Source organism: Podarcis erhardii, assembly GCF_964252035.2.
Source record: "Podarcis erhardii genome assembly, chromosome: 2".
In the NCBI taxonomy this organism is placed as follows: Eukaryota; Metazoa; Chordata; class Lepidosauria; order Squamata; family Lacertidae; genus Podarcis; species Podarcis erhardii.
This window is the reverse complement of record NC_138498.1, coordinates 93,205,788-93,231,045: the sequence shown is the minus strand read 5'-3', so window position 1 is coordinate 93,231,045 and position 25,258 is coordinate 93,205,788. Positions and strand designations below refer to the sequence as shown.

General features: G+C 40.3%; 2 protein-coding genes across 10 annotated transcripts in view; one reads left to right on the top strand and one right to left on the bottom strand.

Annotated features, from left to right (window-relative positions):
- The window catches only part of LOC309337273 (uncharacterized protein), a 132,738-nt gene that overhangs the window by 22,699 nt on the left and 84,781 nt on the right, over positions 1-25,258 (bottom strand). The window contains exon 5 of one of the 2 annotated variants that reach the window (XM_081854039.1): positions 19,976-20,193. The exons of the other annotated variant lie outside the window; for it this stretch is intronic. Coding sequence (XP_081710165.1) covers positions 20,126-20,193 — 68 coding nt within the window. The 3' untranslated portion in view covers positions 19,976-20,125. Of the gene's footprint in view, positions 1-19,975; positions 20,194-25,258 lie in introns of those variants that run through there. 2 annotated transcript variants of the gene reach the window in all.
- ITPR1 (inositol 1,4,5-trisphosphate receptor type 1) overlaps positions 1-25,258 on the top strand; it is a 215,470-nt gene that overhangs the window by 126,403 nt on the left and 63,809 nt on the right. For 4 of the 8 annotated variants that reach the window (XM_081852234.1, XM_081852236.1, XM_081852232.1 and 1 more), the window contains 6 exons: positions 1,227-1,338; positions 2,757-2,789; positions 11,416-11,451; positions 13,259-13,306; positions 17,979-18,111; positions 19,730-19,920. In XM_081852234.1, the coding sequence (XP_081708360.1) occupies positions 1,227-1,338; positions 2,757-2,789; positions 11,416-11,451; positions 13,259-13,306; positions 17,979-18,111; positions 19,730-19,920 (553 nt within the window). The remainder of the gene's footprint in view (positions 1-1,226; positions 1,339-2,756; positions 2,790-11,415; positions 11,452-13,258; positions 13,307-17,978; positions 18,112-19,729; positions 19,921-25,258) is intronic. The other 4 variants (XM_081852239.1, XM_081852238.1, XM_081852235.1 and 1 more) reach the window with 3 other exon arrangements.

The following is a 25,258-nucleotide window of genomic DNA, read 5'->3' as shown; positions in this document are numbered from 1 at the left end:
CTTCAACAACCTGGATGCAGAGTTATTGTTCACCATATTTCCTGCCGTGTGGGCGGTATCAGGACCAGTAGGACAGTGGCATTTTCTCAAGTTTATTTTGAAGAAATTTCCATTTTTTTCTGCTGGTTCCCAGGATTTCAATGACAAAACTAGACGTGTGACTGCCCTCAAAAATAGCCTTCCCTCCATAATGACTTGTATGAAAAAAATGTGTAGCGTCATATTAGCCCAGTTCACACATCATTCTTTAAGTGTTAACCATAGCTTGGCATGAACAAACAAATATGAAGGCTTCCAGAGATATGATCCTGGCTGATTTGCTCCTCCCTGGTCGTTCTACTCCTGTGGTGCACTGAGCTAAGCTGCAGTTTGCTATAGTGTGTCATCTGAACCCAGGCTTGTGGTTTAGCGCTCTCAAAACAAACCATGAGCTGTAACCATGTTTCTTTATCCCTGTGGTTTGCTGTTCATGGTTTGTCTGTGGTAGCTACACCACAAGTCCAGGGTCAAGCAATCCTATAGCTTAGCGCAACACAGCAGTAGGATGATTAGGGATGAGCAAGGTGACTGTGATATTCTCCTTGGGAACCAACACGTTTGCTTGTTCATGCTAAGCCATGATGAATGAGATCATTGTCATGTTTGGGGTTTTCTCATTCTCAGAAGTGTGGGGATGCCATGTCATTTCTATTTGCTAAACTTTATGTGGGATTTGGTGGGGCTGCTGTTTTTGGTAGAAGCCATGCATCTCTTGTAACAGTTCAGCCCTAAGTGCCCAGAGGCTTGCCTTTCTTTAGATTGTAGTTATGTTCCTTTGTTCAGTCCTTCAGGACAATTCACAATGAAAGAGTCTGATAACTTTTAGACCAGAAATACTTTTAGAGCATGAAAATAGGTAAGTGACCCAATACTTTCCAAAAACAGCACCCCAGAATCACATGGTTCATTTGCACACTTATAGTTTCCTTATTGCATATTTAAAGCAGCCTTTATTTTATCATTAATCCTTATAGTCCTTACATATAGAAGAATTGTGAGTCAAAATTATCTTGTTACGTGACACCTATCACCAGTAACACGGCAAATATAAACAACAGATGAATATGGCATATGCTAGCTAATTTCTTCTCCCTCTTGACCCTTGATTTTAAATAGCCACGAATGCCTTCCTAACCAATTAGAAATTCTAGTACTGAAACAAACTGTGATCAATTGGTTGTTTTCAGGTTAATAAAACATACTAAACAGCTGCTGGAGGAAAATGAGGAGAAACTTTGTATTAAAGTTTTACAGACACTCAGGGAAATGATGACCAAAGATAGAGGCTATGGAGAGAAGGTACTTTAATTTACTGTATATTATCTTGTCTTTTATTCTGTCTTTCTATTTGCAGTGTAGTAAAACAAACATCAGTACTGGGTCCTTATCTTTGTCTACTTTCTGCATTGTAAAAACATCTGAAACATTGTTGTGCACAATTGAATTGCTGCTGTTATTATTATTCCAGGTATTTTTAACATAGGCTGGGAATACCAAAGTACCTCAAACATACCTTTTTCTTTGCTGTTGAGGATAACCGATCATAGAATGGCTTACTTGGCTTTTTATCACATCATGAATACAGAATCAAGGGGAAAGTGATTCTGGTTTTTTTCCAGGGGTTCCCTTCCTACTCACTGTGTAAACAAATACTGAAAATGTTGAAATCAGTGAAAATACTTGTAGGGCTGCTAGCCTAGGATAACCAATGGTTTAAATCAGAGGTGACTATCCTGCAGCCTTTCAGATGCTGTTGGACCTCAACACCCACCAAGCCCAGCCAGCCAGCGGTCAAGGGTGATGGGAACTGTAGTCCAGCAAAACCCGGTGGGCCGAAGGACAGCCACCCCAATGTAAACCCTAAACGATTGTTCTACTATACTTCACATGGTCTCCCAGGATCCTTAGTGTAAAATAAAAATAAAAATGCATATGATCTATGAAGTCCACTTGTATGAGGATAAACTATATGTTACATCTGAATCTTAAGGTTATGTAAGTTTTGAGGTGTCAGTGAAGTTCATTCAGTTAAGAATCAGATAAGAAATCCAGGGGCTTTGCAAAAAACTAGCACGCATGAGGCGTGAGCTCTTAAAACCCCTGACTCGGAGGCAGAAAAGCATTCTTGGCTCCCTCTGTATTTCTTAGTCCCAGAAGCTCTCCCTTCCAGCCATGGCTACACATAGGGAGGGGACATTTTACCTTTCTGTCCTTCCGCCTTTGTTCCCCAAGTATATTCTTGAACAAAACCCATGAACCTTTCATGCCTCTTTAAGAACTCAGGATTAATATTTTATCTGATATTAGGTTCTCTTTTGGGCATGTGACTTCCACGCTTTAGGAAACAATAACAACTGGTTTCGCTCTAAATCATCTGCATGGGATCACTTGCGTTCTGATGCTTATAAGTATGTGGTAGGCATAAAGAAGATTCTACTGTCTCAAAAAAGTAGAAGAAGAGATCCATTACTGCTTTTGTTTTCAGTGAATTTAGACAAGTACTTACTTCCTTGACTCTACTTAAACGGGCAACCTTGCATTCCTATGAGTTGCCACCTTTTTTCTTCGTTACAGTATCCTCCAAATACAATATTGGCAGTGGTTGTGGGTAGAGTATGCATTGTGAATCTTGGTGCTCCTATCACCTGGTTACTTGCAATTTCTCTTGTATTAATTCTTGTTTTCAACTTTTTCTCCTCCTTTTTTCCACTTTCCAGTTGATTGCACTTGGTGAATTGGATAATGCTGAGGTTTTGCATTTCTTTCTTTCCCCCTCAAAATGTAGTGTTTGTAGCCTTGTAATCTGTTGTGCTGTTTTGCCAGTGCTTAAGCGTTGTGGTTTGTGTACTTGTACTAGTGACGTAGTAGAATGTAACTTGCCAGTGCCTGCAGTGAGGAAACAATTAATTATATTGTCTCTTATCCTTCAACATTAATTTTGTCCAAATGTCCTCTGGAGGCAACATTTTTATCCTCTCTTGAAAGGTAGAATGGAGAGGTAGCCATCATTTACTAAACATAATGTAACCCCCCCCCCCCCACCCAAAGATTATTTGCGTGCATATAGAAGCAGTTAATGAAGATGCAAGGATGGAGGAAATTTTGTCCCATTGTCTGCCATTCTGAGTAATTAAATGTGGGAAAGACAACTAGAATAAGGGATCCAAATAGTTTCATTATTCATAAATAGACTTGAGCGTGTCTAGTGAAGTTTTTGAGCCCATGCCATATCTCAAATTGCCTTTTAAAGGACTTTCGGTTTCCAAAATAGTTTGCCATGCAGCAGGAAAGTATGTTTAGATATGCAGAAGTAGTTGTGTGATGCCTTGGATCCTGGAAAATGACTGTTGCTACCAGGGAGACACCACCCTAGAACAGTGCAGTCCAATATTAACTGTTTATATTGTTGTTTAATTTTCCTATGCTGACACCTAAACAGAGTAAGTCTTTCAGTGGGTCAGTGACTAGCTGACCCAAAGTTTTCATTCTTTTTTTAAATATTTATTAAAGTTTTCAAAGTTAATACATTATAACAAAAAGGGAAGAAAAAACAGAAATGCAAAAAATAAAGACAATTTTAAAAAACCAAAACAAAGTTTTCATTCTAATAGAGAGCTGGGATCAGTGACGCTGAAAGATTTACATTTATCTCCTAAAGTGAAAAGTGGCCATACGCCCTAAAACTTGGAATGGAAAGTTGAATCTAGGTAAATGATGGGAGAGCAAAACCAAGTGGTGAATTTTTTATTGTGGATTAATTAATCAATTCTGAATAAGACTGCAGCTTTGAAGGTGACACCTATAAAGCAAAATCAGCAAACCTTTGCATATGGGAGTAGAACTATTGAATTCTAAAGTTTACTCTGAGTAGACATGGGTAGAACTGGGGTACACTTTAGATAACTTGAAAAATGTACATTTTGAAAGCATGAAGACATTCATTGATGGGTGTTGAAATGTCTCTTAAGTGTAGCGAATTTTCTTATTTCTCCACTGAATAGCTCTGAGAAAATGGTGAAGGTTTATTTAGAATATTTACATCTCACCTCTTTTGATCCCAAAGCTGGCGTAAAGTAGTTTGCAATAAGATGCACACAAAGTCCACACAATTCAGCAACCCTATGTCCCCTAGCTGATAGCACAGGCCAGGATATGTTTTGCTGCAGTCCTAGGACAACTGGCAGTTGTGTCTGGAGAGTGGTTGACTGGGAACAAGCCTACTGCAGCTGCTCCTTCTCAGGCAAATGGATAGGGCTAGATTGCTTTTACTTTGGCTTAAGGTGGTAGTGTTGGTCGTCTTCTCCGCTGCCAAAATTTCATTCCGATCCAAGTTGACTGCTGCTGTTTAAATGCCACTAGGATCTGGTCTATGTCTACATTGCTATTAGGGACTCTAGGACCTAGATACTTCCAAGGTTCTGGAAGAGAGCATAACCTAAGTGGCAGAGTTGATCAAGTGTAAGCATATTGTAGCCTTTTTGCATTGATATGTAGGCTTTTTTTTTAAAAAAAATTGTACTAAAGTGAACTCCTTCCTAGAATGCTGTATTGGAAATCCGCTGTCTCCAAGGTGCTAAGTTTCTTCAGCCTCATCCTAGACCACATTGGCTTCAAAGTATAGATCAGCTTTCCCCAACCAGATGCCCTCTAGATGTTTTGGATCGCAGCTGCTTAGAGGGCTGATGAGAGTAGCACTCTAAAACATACTGCGGGCACCGAGTTGGAGAAAGCTGGTGTAGAGAAGCTTCATGTATTTCTCTGTCTAATTAATTTGTGACAAATTCAGATGGAGTTTGGGGCTGTTTGTTTTTTTGCTTTGACTTTCATTTAAACTCTTCCCTCTTCCCCACCCAAGCCTCTGGCCATTGTAGCCTGCTGTGTTTTGCAGTAAATCAACTACAGTGATCAGGCTCGATTTAGAACTTAGGCTCTTGATTTCAAGTAGGAACTTTGTTGGCTGCCTTGCATGGAAGGGATTTCATGCTTCAAGCAGGTGTGTTTATAAATATAGGAAATGAGCGCTGTCTGTTTATTAAAAGTGTCTTCTGGCAGTAGTCTGGATTCCCTGAAGCCTCTGTAAGGAAGCCGCAGTGTTTTCCTTTGTGTAATTTCCACCAGCCAGTGTAAAAGCATGGAATGAAAGAAACTCACCCTTTTAGTGTTCATTCTGATAAAATACGCTCTTGCAAGTCCAATTATTTGCTCATCCTCTTTGCCAGCCCAACTATATGTCTTTGGTTTCTGACATGTATAGAACTGCAGGTCTCTTCCACAAGGTTTCATGTACTAGAACTCACCTTGTCCAATGCAGAAATAAAAGTAGCAGTACTTAATTTTGTGGGTGTGCGTCCTCCATTTAACTAGTGCTTTGTACTGATCACCAGCAGCACATACTGTGTGACACATTAAGTCAAGAAAGGGATCCTGGCTAGGTTGACAAAGAATAGCAGTAGCCTAGTGCAATGGTTAACTCAGCTGTGGAGTTTTCCAAATAAGAAATACCCCATTTATTCCAATGGAATCTCTGCTTGAAGTGCTGGGCTTTCAACTTAACACTCCATTGCTGCAGTTGTGGACTGGCTGCTGATAAGCAAATTCCTTTTGGAGTGTGAACCATTGGTTATATTAAACCTAACCTCAGAACAAGTATCAGTAGAAGAAAGGTGAGATAAAATTACAGTGAATAGTAATTATGCAGTCATGAAACTGCTGCCTTAAGGTAGAAGAATGGCAGAATAAGAACTCTCCAGCTCCTGGAAACTCCTTCGGCAGTTCTGCTAAGAAAAATGAAGGAAACAGAAAACATTGGCGAACAATTACCCTAATGTGCACAGTTAGTCTTGGAATAAAGGCAAGTACATGCCATCTTAGGTGAATCTGGCCATACTGGACAAAAGGGATTGAACAAATGGGAAATGAGGAACTAACTAATTGGAAAGGGCCCCCTTGGAAGGTTGTGAACTTTCCTTCCTTGGAGTTTTTTAATCAGAGGTTGGATGGCCACCTGTCACAGATGCTTTAGTTGAGATTCCTGCATTCCATGGGGTTGGCCTAATGACCCTTAGGGGTCCCTTCTAACTCTATGATTCTATGGTATTTCCTACATAGAACCAGCTTCAGAGCTTTGTTGCCCAAGGACCTTATGTGAAATGGGTTTCTGTGCTGGGGGGGGGGATATATATGCATGTAGGACTAATATAATTTTAATTTTGTATTTCTGCTGGTTACATAAATGGATTAAGTGCCCTGCCAATTAATTAGCTCCTGCCAACCTAGCAGTTCGAAAGCACGTCAAAGTGCAAGTAAATAAATAGGTACCGCTCCGGCGGGAAGGTAAACAGTGTTTCCGTGCGCTGCTCTGGTTCGCCAGAAGCGGCTTAGTCATGCTGGCCACATGACCCGGAAGCTGTACGCCAGCTCCCTCGGCCAATAAAGTGAGATGAGCGCCGTAACCCCAGAGTCGGCCACGACTGGACCTAATGGTCAGGGGTCACTTTACCTTTAATTGATTTTGGAGGTGTGTTGTTCCTTCAGTAACAACTGGGATATATTAAATAAGCCTTATCTCTTTTTTAAAAAAGGAGGAGGAAGAGTAATTGAAAATCTTAATGGCCTTGATAAAGAAAGCAGAAGTAATCAAATGGAACACTGGAGTGAGATAGCGTTTAGAAGAACTGATCTCTCTTCTGAAACTATTAAACTTTGCCTGAAGGGGGCATTCTGGTGATGCTGAATGGAACAGAGAGATGTCCTACTTGCCTTCTCTCTCTCTCTCCCTCCTACATTGCAGTGAACTGCTCAGTTGGGCACCTGCCAACAGCCAAGCAGCAGTTACATAACAGGCATCTTTTTTTTTTTTTCTTCCTGGAATTTAGGCTCACTGCTGATGTGTGACCTTCAGCAGTAATTGCCAATAAAATGTGGTGGAGCTGTTTACTGTTAGTTCAGCCCAGACTCTGGCTGTCAGTATCCCAGACTATGCTGGCAGATATTGCAGTCTGTGTGGTTGCTAAAGCATTTCTTTTTTAAAAAAAGAAAAAGAAAAAAGCAACAACATTAAAATGCTAATACAGCTTCAAGGAAGCATACAGGGAACTGTGCCCAAAGCTATAATAGCGCTGTAAAAGCAAGAGAGGTGTGTGTGTGGGGGTTTGCATACAAAAAGAAAGAGGGAATATTTTATAACCAGCCCTATGCTGGAGAATTTGCTCGTCTATAAAAGACTTTGGTCCAGATTACTAAGCGGCTCATTATGCTTAAGTGATTGTATTTAAAGGGAGCTCCCCCATCCCCGTGTATATTTTCATGCGTACATCATAAGCATATTTGCATTTATTATCAAAGACAACTGATAGGATAAAGGGAGTATTTCTGAGCCTTTTCCTTTTCGGCTGCATGCCAGGCACACATTCAACAAATGAAGTTTTTCCCATGGCCACTGTTTTATAACTGTTGGGTGTCTTGCCAGAAGAAAGGGCAGCAGCTCCAGTAGCTGTGTGGAACGAGAAAGGGGGAAAGAGAAGCATTTCAAGACTAGTCATAATATTGAGTGTTTTCAGCCAAGTGTTTCATGCCTCTCCTCTCCTCTCCTCTCCTACATAGAAGCTGTAGATCAGGAGTCGGCAAGGTTTACCTCACCTGGGCCGGTTCACTCCAGCAGAGATCCCTCTGTGGGCTGTACTGCATGTGTGTGTGAGTGCCCCCCCCCCAATTTCCGGTGTCTGTGTCTGCACAGACGCGATTTCCAGTGCCGTGGAAGCAAGTCCCCGTGCCGCACTGTGCTGGTTTAGTGCAGTGCGCAAGGACTCACCAAGCGGGTGGTTTGGTTCGGGGGTGGCTCGTGGGCCGGATAAATGACCCCCGTGGGCTGTTTGTGGCCCATGGGCCATAGGTTGCCTACCCCTGCTGTAGATTGCTGTTGGAGGAGAGGGGTCAGTCCACTAATGTAACTAACCTTGCCAGCATTGCCTTGACTTGTTACCAACTCAGGGAAGGTTTTCGTTTTAAGTTCCTCCCTGCATGGAGGGAAGAGGGAAGTAATATACACACGTGCAACTCTGTGTGAACAGAGTTTTGTCACATAAGGACTTTGCTCTCCAAAATCTGCTCTGGAATGTCTCCCAGGTTGCTGGAACACATTTTGATGGGTGTGGGGCTGCAGAGGAGAGGAGTGGGAAGTTTCATTGCACAAGCAGACCAGTGTTGTTGGATACAAGCAGGTACAAATAAATAATCTGGGGAACAGCATACTATAGTAGACCCCAAAGACAAAGTATGTATGTGCGTGTGTGTGTGAATTTTTTCAATTCATGTTTTTGCATATTTGCTTTTAATCTGTTTTCACGCTTTGCTTGTCACTTTAGAATTTGTTTAGAAAAAAATATGCATTGGAAATAGGAATGCTGAAATTTTGGGACACAGTTAAACTTGTAATTTTGCTGACTAAAAGTACTTTAAGGAAACTGCCCTAAGCCACAAATAGGGATAAGAATAGCTCCAGGTGTACTATTCAGGTTATGTCTCCTTGAAAACGTTCTGTTCTCATTTTAATGGTCACTTAAACTGAAGAGTAATGAAGTGGACTTGTGATTATTTTGTACCTGTATAGTCAAGTCCCCCCAAAATGCACTGGTACATTCTTTGAAAGTATGAAATATATTTTAATGACTGAAACCATATTTCAGTGCTACACTAACAAGACTGCCTCTGTCTCAAGCTTCAGTGCTCCCATTCCCTCTTTTCTGATGCATCCCAGAAGAGGAAATAAGTAGCATTATGCCCAGAAAGGATAAACTGTGCTTAGTTTAAACTATGGTTCATTGAAACAAGCAAAAATAAGTTTGTCATTTCTGAAGCTAGCATATTCCAAGGAACCATAGTTTAAACCAGCCTTCTCTCATTACCAAAGTCCCCTCCATATATTTTTTTAGACTACAACTTGGCTGGGTTAACTGGGGCTGCAGTCCATGTGAAGGCCATCAGATTGGGGCACACTAGTTCAAACTAAAGGTGGGCCAAACATTATTCTCCAGTTTCACCGGTCCATTCCTTACCTGCAAAACTGGAGGTAACATTTCTTGAGCTCTTGACCTGGGGGAACCAATGAAATTGGGGGCAGGAAAAGACCCTGATGTTGGGAAAGATGGAGGGCACAAGGAGAAGGGGACAACAGAGGACGAGATGGTTGGACAGTGTTCTCGAAGCTACAAACATGAGTTTGACCAAACTGCGGGAGGCAGTGGAAGACAGGAGTGCCTGGCGTGCTCTGGTCCATGGGGTCACGAAGAGTCGGACACAACTAAACAACAACACACTTTTTTAACTGTACAATGTGGCCAAGGAATCTTTATTACCCTTAAAGTGTTTTTAAATCCTTGTGTTTGAATTCCATGGTGTGACCCTCTTCCTGATTCTTTCTCCAAGCTACCCTTGCTTGAAAACTCCCTTTTCCTGCCCCTCAAACACACACCCCATCACCTTGGTAACATCTTATCCCCCAGGCTGAAGGATTCCTCTCCTCAGTGGCCAATCAAGACCTTTTGTCATGTTAACAGGTTTTCTCTTTACTAAGCCAGCCAACCTTTGCAGCTTGCATTCTCCTATCACAAATAACTAAAACCCTAGCATTCATTAATTTCTAATCTATAATGACTAAATTCTCTTTTGAGATTTGTTGTTTCAGCAATATATATATATGCTTAACCATTACAGTAACTTTACTTTGCTAAATCTTTGATAATATGTAAATAGTTGGCCAAGAAAAGTCCCCCTTTACTTAACAACAGTATAGCAAAACAGCAAGGAAATGCTTTCAGAATTACATTTTTGGGGAATGGAACTCTTCCTTTAACTGCTTGTACCTTGCAATCCTGTTGTTAAAAGGTGGTAGTATTGGAGTGAATGGGCCTTGGAGTTGTAGGCAAGCTATTTAACATTTTTATACACTTTGGACCGGAAGAATACTATTTTGTTTAAAACTTCCAGTATGATCTGAAAAGAGGATAGATATGCCAGAATGAGCTAGATCAGGGGTAGGCAACCTAAGGCCCGTGGGACGGATGCGGCCCAATCGGCTTCTCAATCCGGCCGCGGATGGTCTGGGAATCTCCGTGTTTTTACATGAGTGGAATGTGTCCTTTTATTTAAAATGCACCTCTGGGTTATTTATGGGGCATAGGAATTCGTTCATCCCCCCCCCCAAAAAAATATATATATAGTCCGGTCCCCCACAAGGTCTGAGGGATGGTGGACCGGCCCATGGCTGAAAAAGGTTGCTGACCCCTGAGCTAGATGTTAGGTGAAGGTAGATAAGCTACTACAGCTGCTTCTCATTTAAGGGTTTATGAAGTCTCCTGAAAACAAGCATCCATCTTCTTGGAACTAGTTCAGGAAAAGAGACCACTCCAGAAATAGTTGGACATTGTAGAAGATTGTCTGGGTGTTAGCTGCTCGTAATGTTCTTTGGCAAGACTATAATTTACACGTATTTTCAGAAATAGACCCGAATCTTGCCGTTCCATATATTTAAACATATTATGAGAAGCATCCCTTTTTCGTGTAACATGACCGAATTCCAAGTCATCATCATCATCATTACTTCTACTACTGCTGCTATTACAGGTGATAGTCCAGTGCTTGGTGTGTCTGTGTGATGTAGTTTGCCTTCAGTTTCCTTGTGTTTTCCTAGGTGTTTCCTTGTGCATGCGGTATTGGTTTGCAATAGATGTTCATGTTTTTAATGGATTTTGGTGTAGTCATTTAAAGTTTGAATATGTTCCTTAGTCATTTTGAATATGTTCCTTAGTCATTTTTTAAACATTTGAATGCTGAAAGCATTACTGATCAGCTATGCAGACATTCTGTTTTGCTGCTGCTCATAGCAAATCTGTACCACATATATTGTGGAAGAGGAAGGTTTGGTATTGGAAAAGGTGAGAATCTAATTGTGTATTCTTGGACATGGCATTCCTGCTTGTGTATGTCTTGAACATTTTTTCTTCCATTATTTTGGACTGGAGGTGAGAAGTCCACTGTAATTAAATTAATAAAAGGGAACTGTATGAACTGGGAACAGATATTTAACACTACATCCCTAGCATATTGATGTGTATACAACTGGGATTGACATTTCTGAGCAAGATATGCATGTGGTCATTCTGCTAATGACCATGTACTTTAGGCATATGCCTATTTTTCCAAGGATCTTTTTAAATTTTTTTTATTTTGGATGGGGGACAGGATTCTGTACTTTTGTCAAATTAGTATTTTGTTGTCTTGTAAAAAAAAAAAAGTCAATATCTCCATGTGCCAATCATTGGCTTACAGGAAAGATTGATGACTAATGAATTTTCTTTTTACAATTTTGCTTTTAAATAGCTGCCACAGTCACCAGAAATGGAAAGCTCCATAGAGGTCTGTCACTCGCTCACCTATATTTGTAAAACATACAAATATTGGTGGTTTTTAAAGTAGCTGTGGTTGGATGTCTGTCTGTCTTTTTGGTGGTTCCAGTTCCGTTCAGATCAGTGAAGTTTAACCAGTGATCTCTGCATGTGTTCCAACTGCTTGGATTATAGTGCTAAGTGGACAAATTCATCTTGCTTCACTAAAAAAGAGAGAGAGAGAAATGGAAAAACAAAATAGCAAAGGGCTATGTCTATTAATTCTGATAGATGCCTAACTACATCTTACTATCAAAGAAATATTGAACACTTCAAAAAGTTGGAATATTTAAATATAACTGCAGTGTACTTAGTCTCTTGAAATTCAAAATACCTATCACCTTGGTGTAGCAAGAGAAGCCTGTACTTGGATCTCCATTTACAGTAGATTGCCCTTGAGCTATGTGCTTCTGTTTTTATTATTTATCTTTTGAACTTTTATACCACTTTCCATGAGGCTTTTGAAGTGGAACATGATGCCCATTAATCTTGTAGGCCGTGTAATCCTGTTTGAAAATAAGCTACTTTACTTTAAATGGATTTACTGACCTTTTCTTACAGGATGACTCAGTAACATAATGAACTTGCATGTATTGGGAAAGTGTGGTTCAGTGTTTTGTATGCGTAAACATTGGTGACTGTCATGTGTGAACGTTTTATCAGAGAGAGTACTTTGCATGTTACTTGCAAACTTTTTACTTTTGTTTTGGGGTGATATCCCGTATTAGTCATTTGGTCAGTTGATTTCAGTGGGTCTACTTAATTCAGGGTACCCCAGTAAAGGATCCAGAGGGAAGGTTCTGTCCAGTGGTCCAGACGGGGGCCGTTAGGCCAAAGAACATCCTACTGGCGCCCTGGTGGGATTGCCTCATTTGATCTGCGTCATGGGGAGATCCTTGAATCCCCCATCAACCCTGAAGGAGTAATCAATCAGCAAGTGGGTTGGTTGATTTAGGATACACACTCAGTGCCTATTCCAAAGTCTACTACATCTGTAATCAATGAAGTTGTGGCCAATTTAAATCCCAGATTATTATTTTGTCATCATTCCTGCTATTACAAAATCACCACCCAGGTCACTGGCTCACTGTGCTTGGACCCACAGTCAGACTTACATGCACCCCTTTCTTCCTCTTCTCACACACGAGAGGAAATTAAAATCTGTTGCTTTTAAACTAACCAGAGTTCCCAGAATTCAGACATAGGAAACAACTGTGATTGGTTTAAAATCAGAAGTGGATACTTTGTGTTTTCTCCTCAGGTCTGTGCTAGAGGGAGGAGAAAGGGAATGTCTTAAAGCCACAACTCACTATGGCTTCTGCATGAAACACTAAACCATAGTTTATCTTATCTACAAACCAGACCAAGTTTCCAAAACATTTATTTAAAAACTAATAATGAAGACTGACAATAAAAGATCCATTTGTAGTATTGGCCCTTCTTTTAAAGTTAACATTTCTAGTTTACATCAAGCAGAAATGAAGTACTTTTTCTTGAGTTCTATTTTTTGAAACAGGGAGTTGGAGTGAATTGTGTCCAGAATAACTGCACATTAAACTGTGATGTGTCTGTATATTGCATGGAGGCAACCATTGGCAATTTCTTTTTCTCTTCTTTCATTATGGTTAGGTAGAGAAAGAATGCTAGAGCCAGTGCTATCAAAGCTAGATGAATGTTGAACAAATTCCATTGCAGCAACTAGTTAGTTATTGGTGCTAAATTTATTTAGTGTCTCTTTAGTATCAGACTTTAAAACAGAATTTTTGCATACTCGCCAGGAGCTTGATCAAAGTCTACCACAGAGACAGCTTGAAGATCATAAAAGGGTACGTATATTCTGTGGTGGTGTTTAGGTTTAATATGTTGGGTGCTAATTATACCTGGGCTTTCTTTGTTCCTTTTTCTCACTTTTTAAATAGCTTAAAGAAAATGTGGAAGTAGCTGAAGGATCCATCTGTTTGTTGCTGTTGCAAATTTAAAAATAAAATAAAATATTATTGAACAAAGATGACAAATGCCATTTGATAGGTCCAGATTAGATTCTGGAGGCTTTCGGATGTTAGAGAATGTGTGGGTGTGTTCTTTTATTTATTTTTAATGGTGTCACCTGACTTGTGACATATGACATTGTAAATTAAGTTAATATAGATGTAGCTGCAGTGGAAACTGGTAGTAAGTGTTTTAGAAATTAGGGCTTGCTTTTAGGGAAAAAACATTGGCGCAATGTCTCTTTCCTTGTGTGCCCCTCTCCCCACTTGTAGTAAATCCATGTCCCTCAAAGTCTTCTAAAGCTGTAATTTAGAGGGCGTGTATCTCTAGGGGTCCTGTAATATTGCAGTATTCTGCTGCATAGACTATTAGAAATAGAGGTGTCTTCACTTGACCAACCCAGTAGTCCTAAAGCTCAGGATTTATTTTAACATAATCAGTTGGAAAACTCTTGAAGTCAATGCTGAAATATAGCGGCAGAATACACAAAATTATTTGTGTTTTTTCCAGTAGCCTACTGTCTGCCTATTTCAATGCATGATTTTAGCAATGTGATTTCTTTCTTTACTGGAAGTAACACAGCTGCCCCATACTAATATTCTGAAGAGGCATGCCTTCTTTTTCCTACTGGGCTTGAGGATCAATACTACTGTTCCATATACTGTAGATCAGCTTTTGCCAATCTTTTAGGCCCCGTGGGCACATTTTCAAACAGGAGGAACTATTGTGGGTGCTGCGTGTACCCTGAACAAAAACCGCATACTGCAACCTGAACTTCAGCCAAGACAGATGGAGGGGGCCCTACAGGAACTGAGAAAGACTTCTGTGGGCCAGTTGTTAACGGCAACTGGTAGTAAATATTGTAGAAATAAGAATATAAAACTCAGCTCTAGCACTTCATTAACATAAATCAATTTTCTCCTAGGGGGAGGAAATACAATATAATTGGATGCCTATTAAACTTGCCTGGGTCTGTTGTATGTGCTTTGCTTCCAGCCATGCAAACTGTGCAGGATTGATGTCAACATAGACAGCTATGCAGATTTTGTTGTCTCCTTCTAATTAACTCACCCCATGATTGTTTGAATTGGGTTTTGTGAGGTCTGTATTGTCATTAATGCTTCATTGTGATGCTGAACAACAACAACTTCTTCTTCTTCTTCTTCTTCTTCTTCTTCTTCTTCTTCTTCTTCTTCCTCCTCCTCCACCACCACCACTGCCGCCGCCGCCGTTGTCGCCACCACTAAATATAATTGATTTATTAATAATCTCCTAAATAACCATCTAAAGGCAATTTGCACTAAAAATTATTAAAACAGTTAAAGCACAAAAAATACATTTAAAACAAGACAGAAACCATACAAAATAGATGTTTCTGTAGCTAGGAAAGCCTGACAGAACAAAAATATATTTAGTTGTTTCTGGAAAATGCAGATAGTGGGTACTATTAACAGAATATTTTGGTGGAACATGTTCCACAATGTGTTTTTGTGTGTATGGCAGAAATAACTCTAGTGAGAAAGGTGGAGTTTGGTCTCATTAAAAATGAGATGCTTAAAATACATTTGAGTCTCTGGACTGGCTCACTCACTGTGTCACAGATCATTGTTCCATGGTGGAAGGAATGGAATGTGTTCTTCTCCTTACCATGTCTACGAGGCACTGTTGTACCTCAGCGACAGAGCACATGCTTTGCATGCATAAGGCTCCAGGTTCAGTCCCTGGCAGACAGTAATGAGCCGGGTAGACCAATGATCTGAATCTGAATAAGCCAGTTTCCTCCACTACAGAAGAATGATCCTACTCAGGTAAGTAAGTGTATAAGTTGGACTTCTGTGTTTGTTCTAAAGGTGGCCAACAGGCCAGTGCATCTATTTTCTACTAGATGGAAAAATATGAAAATATTTAAGCCATGAAGTTCATTCTGATTATAGAAAATTATTGTTTTTCTGTCTCCAGTAGAAACCGGTTGTTTTTAGATTATGACGAACTGCCCTATGTCAGGATTTTTCTAGCCAGTTTATAACCCGTTTACCTTTAACATGGAGGTATGTTAGAAGAATGAAGCACCTTGTTGCAGCTGTCAAACGAATGCTAGTGTAACGGATAAGGACATTTCTATAACTAGTTGCTTAAGGCTATCTAGGGAGAGCAGTGAGAATCTGCAACTTATGGTGCATTTCTCCTGAAAGTAAAGAGTAAGGAAGCATTCAAACTAAACGGGTCATTTCCTTTTCAATTCCACTTATTAAATATATCCTTTTGCTTCATTAGTTTTTCACAGGTGGATTCAGTTGAGTGAAGAACAATGATTACTAACACGGAGAGCTGCCAGTCTGGGAGCCATCTAGTGCCTACTTAAAAACTTACGGTCACTCCATTATGATGAGCATTGTCACTTTCAGAAGCAGATGTGGGTCTCTCTGGGCTTAATCCATCCAGGTTTGTGGATGGGAAAAGTACTAGGAAGTCCCAAAGCCAATGATACCATTTAAATATGCTTCATTGAACAAGTCCCAAGTGCAGCATATCTCTTGCTATGAGGGAGTGCTTAAGAGGGATATTTTTATTTAAAAAACACACTTCATTACATGAATTATCTTGAAATAGGCTGCAAATAATGTTTTGCAAACATCTGGAGAGCTCTTAAGGTGGTTCATCAAAGGGCAACTAATGTACAGTGCCTATTACTGATCTATTATGACTTTCGGCTTCTCAAATCTTCACCCAGCCCTACAACAACTCACTGGAGAGGAGCTAAAAGTGCCAGTTATGTGTGTGTGGCAGCACCAATGGTTCATTTAGGCAAGGAGGTGGGGACAAACAAGTTAAAGAGCAGAATATTCCTACCCGTCCCCCAAGAAAGCCAGGGAAGGGAGTGCCAGATTTCCCCAGGAGGGAGTTTCAGAGAAGAGGACACTGTCATGGGGAAAGTCCTCTCTTGTGTTCATACTGGCAGCTGTAGTGAGAGAAAGGCCTCTCCTCCTGACTGGCACCTAGTGGTTGGAGCATATGGTAGGCCCGCCAAATCACCACACAAGTATCTGTACCTTGAATTGGGTACAGATTAGTGCAGTGCTCTCTGAACTGGAATGATGTGTTGTCCTTTAGTCACTGTGCTCAAAAACTGAGCCACTGGATTCTGCCACAGCTGTAGTCTCCAAACCTTTTCCAAGGTCAGGCCCCAAGTAGAGGCCTATTGCTGTAATCTATATCAGGAAAGCACAGATCCTGTATATCAGGGATGTCCAACAGGTCGACCGCGATCGACAGGTCAACCCCTGGTTGTTATTAGTTGACTCAGGGCTCCTTTTCCCATTTGGCCTTGCGTCATACCTCTTTCCTTTATCCGTGCACGATTTCAAAAGCGGAAGATGAAGTCTCCGCTGGCGGGATGACTTCTTGTCTATCTATTTTTGTTGCTGCCCCGACCCCTAAGAAAAAGGTTGACAATTCCGACCTCCCTCCCTAAAAAAATGTCATTGCCAGTTTTTCATTCTGTGAGTAGATCACAGTCTCTTGGGAGTTGGATGTCCCTGCTGTATATGAACATCTGCACTCCTCTCTAAACCACCATGAGCAAAAAAGGCTGAGATACAAAGACCATACCTAGATCAGGTATTGGATTCATTCTTTGCGGAGTTGGGTATCTTTTTGTTTTCAACATATCACCTTTTGTTTTCTTGGACAGTTAGTGAGAATTTTACTATCTAAAGTCATCCAGTCTACAGTGAAGATTCACAGCCACTTATTCCCATAATTTGCTGGCAGATAAATTAGTGACTGTTTCCAGTGTTGTGAGGTGTGTGGGAGTAGATGAAGGGGGCTATAGGTTCTATCTCCTGTTGTGTGATGTATCTGTTCAAATAACCTAGATATCCTACCCACCATGTGGGGCCTTACATCTTGGTGACTAAGAGGTCAGTGCTCATAGAGTGTGTTTATAGTAGGGGGACTAGCTGTCTGATTTAAAGAGGTAATAGGCCTTAAAATCTATGAATGTAACAAATCAGGGATAACCTGAACCACAATAGCTTTATTCTAAGTGTAGTGATCATATTCAAAATACTTTGTAGGTAGTGACACTTGTTACATAGTAGCGAATAAATTTGTATCAAGTCTGAAATTAAAGAAGAATGTTGCCTTTCAAAATATGCTTTCATAACACTTAATGAATAAATAATAACTGGTATTAGTTAGAAAAGGTCAGGATAAATTCTGGAAATAGCATCTTTTTGTTACTATTTCATAATATTTATCTCAACTTATGGAGACAGATTTTTTGAAGTGAAGGAGTATATATCTGGCAACAGTGTTTTTTAATTATTATAATATTTTAATCCCTTAATGACATTCTCTCTCTTTCTCAGCCCCATTGCTGTTGTCGTCTTGCTGTATAATTGTACTAAAAATAACTTTTGCTAGTCCTGTTGAGTCCTGCAACCCTGCTACACTCATAATTTGTCTACATGTTGTTGTTCTTTAATTTAATATCTTGTTTGAATTAAGGGTGAGGCACTCAGACAGGTTTTGGTCAACCGTTACTATGGCAACGTCAGAAGCACAGGAAGAAGAGAGAGCCTGACCAGCTTTGGCAATGGCCCATTGTCTCCTGGAGGTCCTGGCAAAGCTGGGGGAGGAGGTAGGATGTTCGCTGTGCTAATTATGAATTTTGTGTGACTCTAGCCTGCCATGTTGAACGTTCTGTCTCTGAATAACAAATCAGTTATTTAATAGCTTTGGCAGGTTGTCAGCAGGTATTTTTTTCACATTGTCATTTACAGAAGAGAATTACTGCAGTTCCTTAAAAAGTTGAAAATTAATCCACTAATTGCCTTCTCCATCCTTCCATTTCTAGACTTTTCAATTTTATATATATATATATATATATATATATATATATATATATATATATATTTTTCTAGGTCCAATTTCTTGCCAGTTTCCAAAATCTGTATGTAGAAGTCCATTCCCAACATGTGGTCTTTCGTCATATTTCACACGTTTTTTGTTTGTTTGTTTTTAAAAAAACCTTTATTTGCATTTTGAAGGACTTAGTACTGCTTTCGAAACAGAGGTGGCTTGATGGCCTACTGTTAACAAGATAGTGCCTTTTCCACTAACCTTACATGACTTGCCGTTGGGTCCAAGCCCTTGCTATTTAAAGAGATTTCTGACACATGGATGATAATGATGATCAGTTAAATTTATATCCTGCCCTTCAATCCAAAGATTCACAGGGCAGTGAACAAAAAAAATCCCATTAAAATACAAAAAATCTATATGGATCCACTGTCAGAAAGTTTCCCCCGATGTTTACTTGGAATCTCCTGGTATTGAGAAGCTGTAACTCAGAGGTAGAGCTTTGTAGGCAGAGGGCCCCAGGTTCACTCCTCAGCGACTCCAGATAGGACTGGAGAATTCCTGCCTGAAACCCAGGAGAGCCGCTGCCAAACCATGTAGACTAGTGATTCTCAACCTGTGGGTCCCCAGATGTTGTTGGACTACAGCTCCCATCATTCCTGGCCAGTGGTCAGGGATGATGGGAGTTGTAGTCCAACAACATCTGGGACCCACAGGTTGAGAACAGCTTCACAGTACTGAGCTACATGGACCAATGATGGTCTGATTCAGTATCAATCAGCTTCCTATGTTCCTACTCCAGACCAAGATTACATGTTAGAAGTAGCCCCTATGTGATTTTATTTTATATAAGAATTCATGTGACTTCTTCACAACTGAAAGTAATTAGAGAAATAAAATGTATTGTCTGTCTCTTTTAATGTCCTTTATATAGCTCCCCCCCCCTTTTTTTTAGATAGGTTTTTGGGCCACAAACAGTTGCTCTGTTTTTTGGAAAGGTTTTTTTTATGGTCGTTGTATTTTTCTTCTTATTCTCTGTTGATTTTGTATGTCATGGCTGTTTAATTGTATTTATTGTTTGTTGCTGTACTGTTAACTGACTGGTTTAACGTCTGTTAGCTGCCGTGGGTTTGTTGAGGAGCGGGAGAGTATGAATGCTCTTTACATAAATCAATCAGTCTTAAAGACAGCATCATCTGCTTGTATTATTAAGAGGCAAGCATGTTGTTCTCACTTTAATGGTTAATAAAGCTGTGAATAAATGGAATATGTTCACAGTTACACTTTGATTCATTCGTTTTTATAGGTGAGTGACCAATGTTTTCAGATAGAAATAATGAAGCTGGGTTCATAAGAAGCTTCATTTTGCTCAACCTGTGTGATTTACCTTTCTGTAGGAGGCGGGTCTGGTTCCAGCCCAGCAAACCGAGGTGAAATGAGTTTGTCAGAAGTCCAGTGTCACCTGGATAAGGAAGGTGCATCCAATCTGGTCATAGATCTCATCATGAATGCCACCAGTGACAGAGTTTTTCATGAAAGCATCCTTCTGGCTATTGCCCTTTTGGAAGGTGGAAACACTATTATACAGGTAGGGAAAGTGCTTGTGTACTCCTGTTGATAAGCTTTGTGGGTTTAACATGAAAGTCGGTGAGCCCAGTGCATTGTAAAGAGGTGGGATCCATCATGTTCAAGTCACTCTGCTGATACTGAAGTACAATAACTTTGCTTTCCACTCTTTGCTCTAGATTCACTGCTGGAGGATTTGGGGAGATAGTCATACTGGTGTGGCAGATTTAGTACTCAAAGGAAAAATCTAACAGGGTTTTCTCGGCCGCAGCTTCCCAGGCAGGTCTGGGGAATCCTGAAAAAGCAGCATTAGGAGTTAGCACTGATGTGTAAAGCTAACTAAAGATTTCTAGACAAACATAATTTTGATAAACTGTTCCTTTTAAAAAAAAAACAACCGCAAGCAGCAGGGATTTTTTTTTAAAAAAAATGTTGAATTTTGAAACTTTATCAAATAGACTATACTCTGCAAGTTAGGCTATGTTCAGCAATATTGATTTGCATAAGACTGCAGTTTCCTTAGTGGCTGGGTTTTTCACATCTATGCCCCAAACTCTTAAGCAGTCTCGGCATGCAAATATTGCAACATCTACTGTCATGCCTGTATATTTCTCTCTGTGTACAAGGGTTTATGCAAGACATTTTGGTCCCTGAGTTAGAACAGCCCCTTTCTCCATCTCCACCCCCCCACCCCGCAACCCTGCATCCCAATCAATGTTCATGATACAAAAAGTTGACCAAGTTATTTCAGCACCTTGGGCAGAAAGTCTCACAAACATTCTCTTTAGTAGTAAAAATGTAGACAAGCTACTGCTCGATCTAACACTGGTGAAAAGAGTGTTCTATGCCAGGTTGCCAGGTCATGTGATCAAATTGACTAGGTTTAGGATCCAGCTTAGGTCCTCCTCCTCTAGTCATGTCCTGACCACACCCTGGAACACCCCTTTTGGGGGGAATCACACCAACCTTAGCTGAACTCTGAGCTATGATGAGCAAGTTCCAACAGTGTATCTTTGGCTGAGCTGGAGTTAGAGACTTCATGTTGGCGGAGCCCAGAGGATCTGCTGCATCTTGAAGCCACTGATCCCAGCAAATCTTGCTATAGGATTTTCCCCTTAATATAATTTGAAGACTTGTAGCTGAATCTGCAGTATTTTGAGCTGATGTGATCATGATAGCTCCAGCAGTTTTTTTCATTTTGCACGGTGTTGAACTCATCCTTACTTTGGAGAGCATTAAAATACTAGCATATTATTCACAAATGTTTTCATAGCCAGCTCCCATCTTAATTACAGGTTTTGTGGTTTTTTGTTTTTTTTTAAATCTCTTGGAAATAGCATAATAGGCTCTTCTTATGTGACAAAAGCAAAAACTCTTTATTGTTTGACAATGCCCTTGTGTTACAATCCATTCCATGTTTGCACTTTGATCCCCAAAGAGGTTTTTTGGGTGCTGGCAGAGCGGGCTGCTACAAACGCCAACTGTCTCGTATCTACCAATGCTAACATTTGGGTGTATGGAGCTGCATCATTGTGCACAGTGTATGTGTGTTCTTTTTCTTTGTAATGCACATTGGTCTATTTTATTAGGTCTTTTTTATCTGAGTGTGTGCCTTCACTTGAAAGTCCGTCAGCTAACTTCTTTTTCCCTAGAGAAGTCACACACTCTTCCTCCGAAATGGTATCTCCATTCTAAAGATGCCTCTATATGCAGTACTGTGTCTTAGAAATCACATTCTGAAAGTTGGGTAACAGTTGCTGCTGTAGTGATAACATTGTCTTATCTCAGTTCGTTTGAGCACTAGGTGGTTCTCATCTGTAACTAAGGCATATACAGAAGGTAGTGTGTTTACAGTCACACAAGAAGGCCCAGATATCCCTGTTTTATCTGCAAAGTCTATATAACATTTATTCAGACTTTTCAGATGATCCCTAACAAGATTAAAGTCCCTGACAAGCAGGCAGAGGCAGGCTATTGAAAACAAGGTCATGCTACTTTTTTTTTTTTTTTTTGGTAAGCACAGGAATCAACAAAGATGTTATATAACTTCTATTTATATCCTACTTGCTCACTAGCTGCAGGCATACAAGAGAAGCTGAGGAGGGAATTTAATGAGCTCTCAAGGCTTGCTCACCTTCCCAGGCTGGTAGAGACAGCTTGAGTTTTTCTGCTAGGTTTTTTTTTTTTAAGTGCGTCAGCAAATGAAGCTGGTGGCTGGTGGGTGGTGTGGGAAGATGGACTGACTAGTTGCTATGGTTTTTTCTATAATTCCCCTCTCTTTCACTTTCTCCCCCCCCCCCCCCAATTTTTTTGAGGGTTCCTCACTTCCAGGAGCCTGTAAAACATCCTTGTTTCTCACACCTACATAAAACTCCCTCATTCAGGAAGGAAGTAGGATGTGTGCTGCCTTGTATTGATAGTGCTGCGTGGTTTAAAGGCTCGTGTACTTGTGTGGGTATGTGTTTGTGTGGAGCTGTGTTTAAATGTATGAACACAGAGGCTCCGTTTTTTGTTTTTGTTTTTTGAAGCAGTATTGAAATGGTAGCCCCACACGTTGCACATAACCAGAATCATCTGCTGCATTCTATTAAATGTTTAATCCTCGTAACAGAAGCAGAACTGTAAAGTGTGCTCATTCAGCCTCCAATCAGTTGCTTTAAGGTCTCAGAGTCCTTTTGTCCTTTCCTCCCCCCCCCCCCATCTCTCCTGTTTGGTTAACTGCCTCCTTTAAATTGGAGACAATCAGGATTTTAGGTGTGCCTATTGAGGAACCATCAAATGAAATACCTTTTTCAGGAATCAAATATCACAGATGGCCCCATCCGACATCCATTTTATTGCTTGCAAAGGAAGACAAGTAGCAACCCAAGCCTATCCTTAAACAATTTTGTCCCTTTGAAAGTGTCTGCTTAATCAGGTTTCTTGTTAAAATGTCATGCATCCAATTCTGATGATTGGCCTTTTGGGAAGCATCAGGAATACAACCGAACTGTGCGTTTGATTCATATTAGAACTTCATACTCTGACTACGTGATGTCCCCATGACACTCTCTGGTTATTTTAAAACCAGATTGTAAGCTTATATTAACTCTTAAGGCACAAAGCAGAAATCCCCAATGAGCTTCCTCTTTAGGCTGAGAAGGATGACTGCCACCAGAACATTTCTTGCTTTTGGGGGGATACTTGAAGAAGAGCAAGGGAATTTAACAATAATTAAGTATATGTTATATATTGGTTTCAGGCCAAGAAAAGTGCATCTTTGATGTGCCTTGTTGGCTTTGAAAATAGAATTTAATATTTGACCTTACTTAATCTTAGGGAAAGCATAAAGGGCTGACTCCCATATCTTGATAAACAAGTTTTATGTATGTCCAAAGGGTCTTAGCAGTGATTAATGTGACCAGGTTATGCCCACCCCCTTACAGAAACCCTTTATCCAAGCTAATCCTTTTTCAGATCCTCTTATGATTTGTCTCTGCGCATTTTCTTCAAAATTTAATGGAAACCTAAGGTCGCATTTCATTGATTTGTCTTGAATCTAAAGACATATATAGTGACTATACAGGAGAGAAGCAGGATTGCTTCCATAGTCCCTGTAGTCCTCTACCTCCCTGTGTATGGTTTTGTGCCTGTGAGCGCAGAGCCTATGGATGCTTATATGTGAAAAGTATTTATTCAGATTGCATGTTCCATGTAAGTTATTCAAGGTCAAAATACCATGAAAGACATTTTTTGGGGGGGGGGAATGCATATGACGAAGCGTGAGAAACCCTATGCATGAAATATTCCTAATGAATGTTTCTGTAATCACATTACTGTTCTCTTTATGAAGGAATGTGGATAAATCCTACTGCTCTTACAACTTGAGCTTGCAACAAGCAAAGCCTATGCAGTAGCAAACCTCTAATTATCAAGTCTAAGCAAAAACCACACCACCTGATCCAAATTTTCCTGTTTCCCCTCTCTCTCTCTCTCTCTCTCTCTCTCTCTCTGTGTGTGTGTGTGTGTGTGTGTGTGTTACAGTATAAATAGCTGTAACTGCAGGGCAGACCTAGTTAACAGCTAACTGGGATGATAATGTTCCCCATGTGTATGGCAAATGCACACGCTTCAAAATCTGAGCAAAACCTGATACGCCACATATATATGCAAGAGTAATCCTTAAGCTACCTTTAACTAGTCCATTGCATCTGAAATGTTGGAGGTTTTTTTAATATAAAAAAGTTTGGCCCCTGAACAGTTGAATATGCTTTACCAGTTCAGCAAACCTGCAGCGGCAGAGAGAGGTCCATGCTGAGTGTCCACCTTTTAAACTACGGTTCTCTAGTGTGCTTTGGAATGAAGACATCAATCAGCAAGGCATATGATCTGCTATTCAATACTTCCCTGAATCTTGAAAGGGCAGATTTGTGGCTTCAGCCAACTAAGATGCAACCCTTGACTTATAACTGGACACCAATGTTTATTATTTAGCAACAGCAGCAGTTTGATGGACCTAGATAAGAGGATCAATTAATGTGAATGAGTTCCATTACACTGTGCTTCTTTGCATTGTAAATAACAGGACAGTGGTGAATGGCCAGATGGGGGAATTGATGAAATATGAGGAGGAATAGGAAGATATAAAGGTGAAGCAGGAGATGGCTTGCATTAGCAGATACCGAGGAAATGTTCGAGTCATAAGCTGCAACAGGATGCTATTTAATAATGAGAAGTGCACTTGTGGCAGTTATGCAAAGCAGAATAGGGGTGATAAAGTGAGCAAATAAAGAGAAAAGGATCAAGGAACAAGGAACAAGCAGTTATATCCCCCCCCATTATTATTATTATTATTTTAGATATTCTGAGTTAGACCAAAAAGTGCAGCTAGGATGGTTGAGTCTGGAAAAGCATGAAAAATGAAATATATAGCGCACTAGGAAAGACACAAGTCTATAGGAAGATTTGCTTGGTTAAATGGAGTGCAGAGCAGCCTTCCTCAAAATGGTGCCATGCAAATGCTTTGGACTACAATTTCCAACAGTCCTAATGTGCTGGATGGGGATTATGGGAATTGTAGTTCAAAACATCTGGAGGGCATCAGGAGTGGGGAGGGTGGGAGAAAAGCTATGAAAGGCAAGAATTCAAATATGTGAATTACTATGACTTTTCTGAAATTCTGTGGCAGTCAGTCACAATCATTATCTCAAATGTCCTACCAGAAGAAAGACATTCAGTTTAGAAATGAAAGTGTGCTTGGGCTGCATGTATAGCTACTGATGCCCATCGTTTGTGAAGCATGCCTCATGACCTCTGCACGTCATGTGATAGTTCTTGTTTCATGGCAAATGATTTGGTTGTGAAACAAAATACCATCTGAT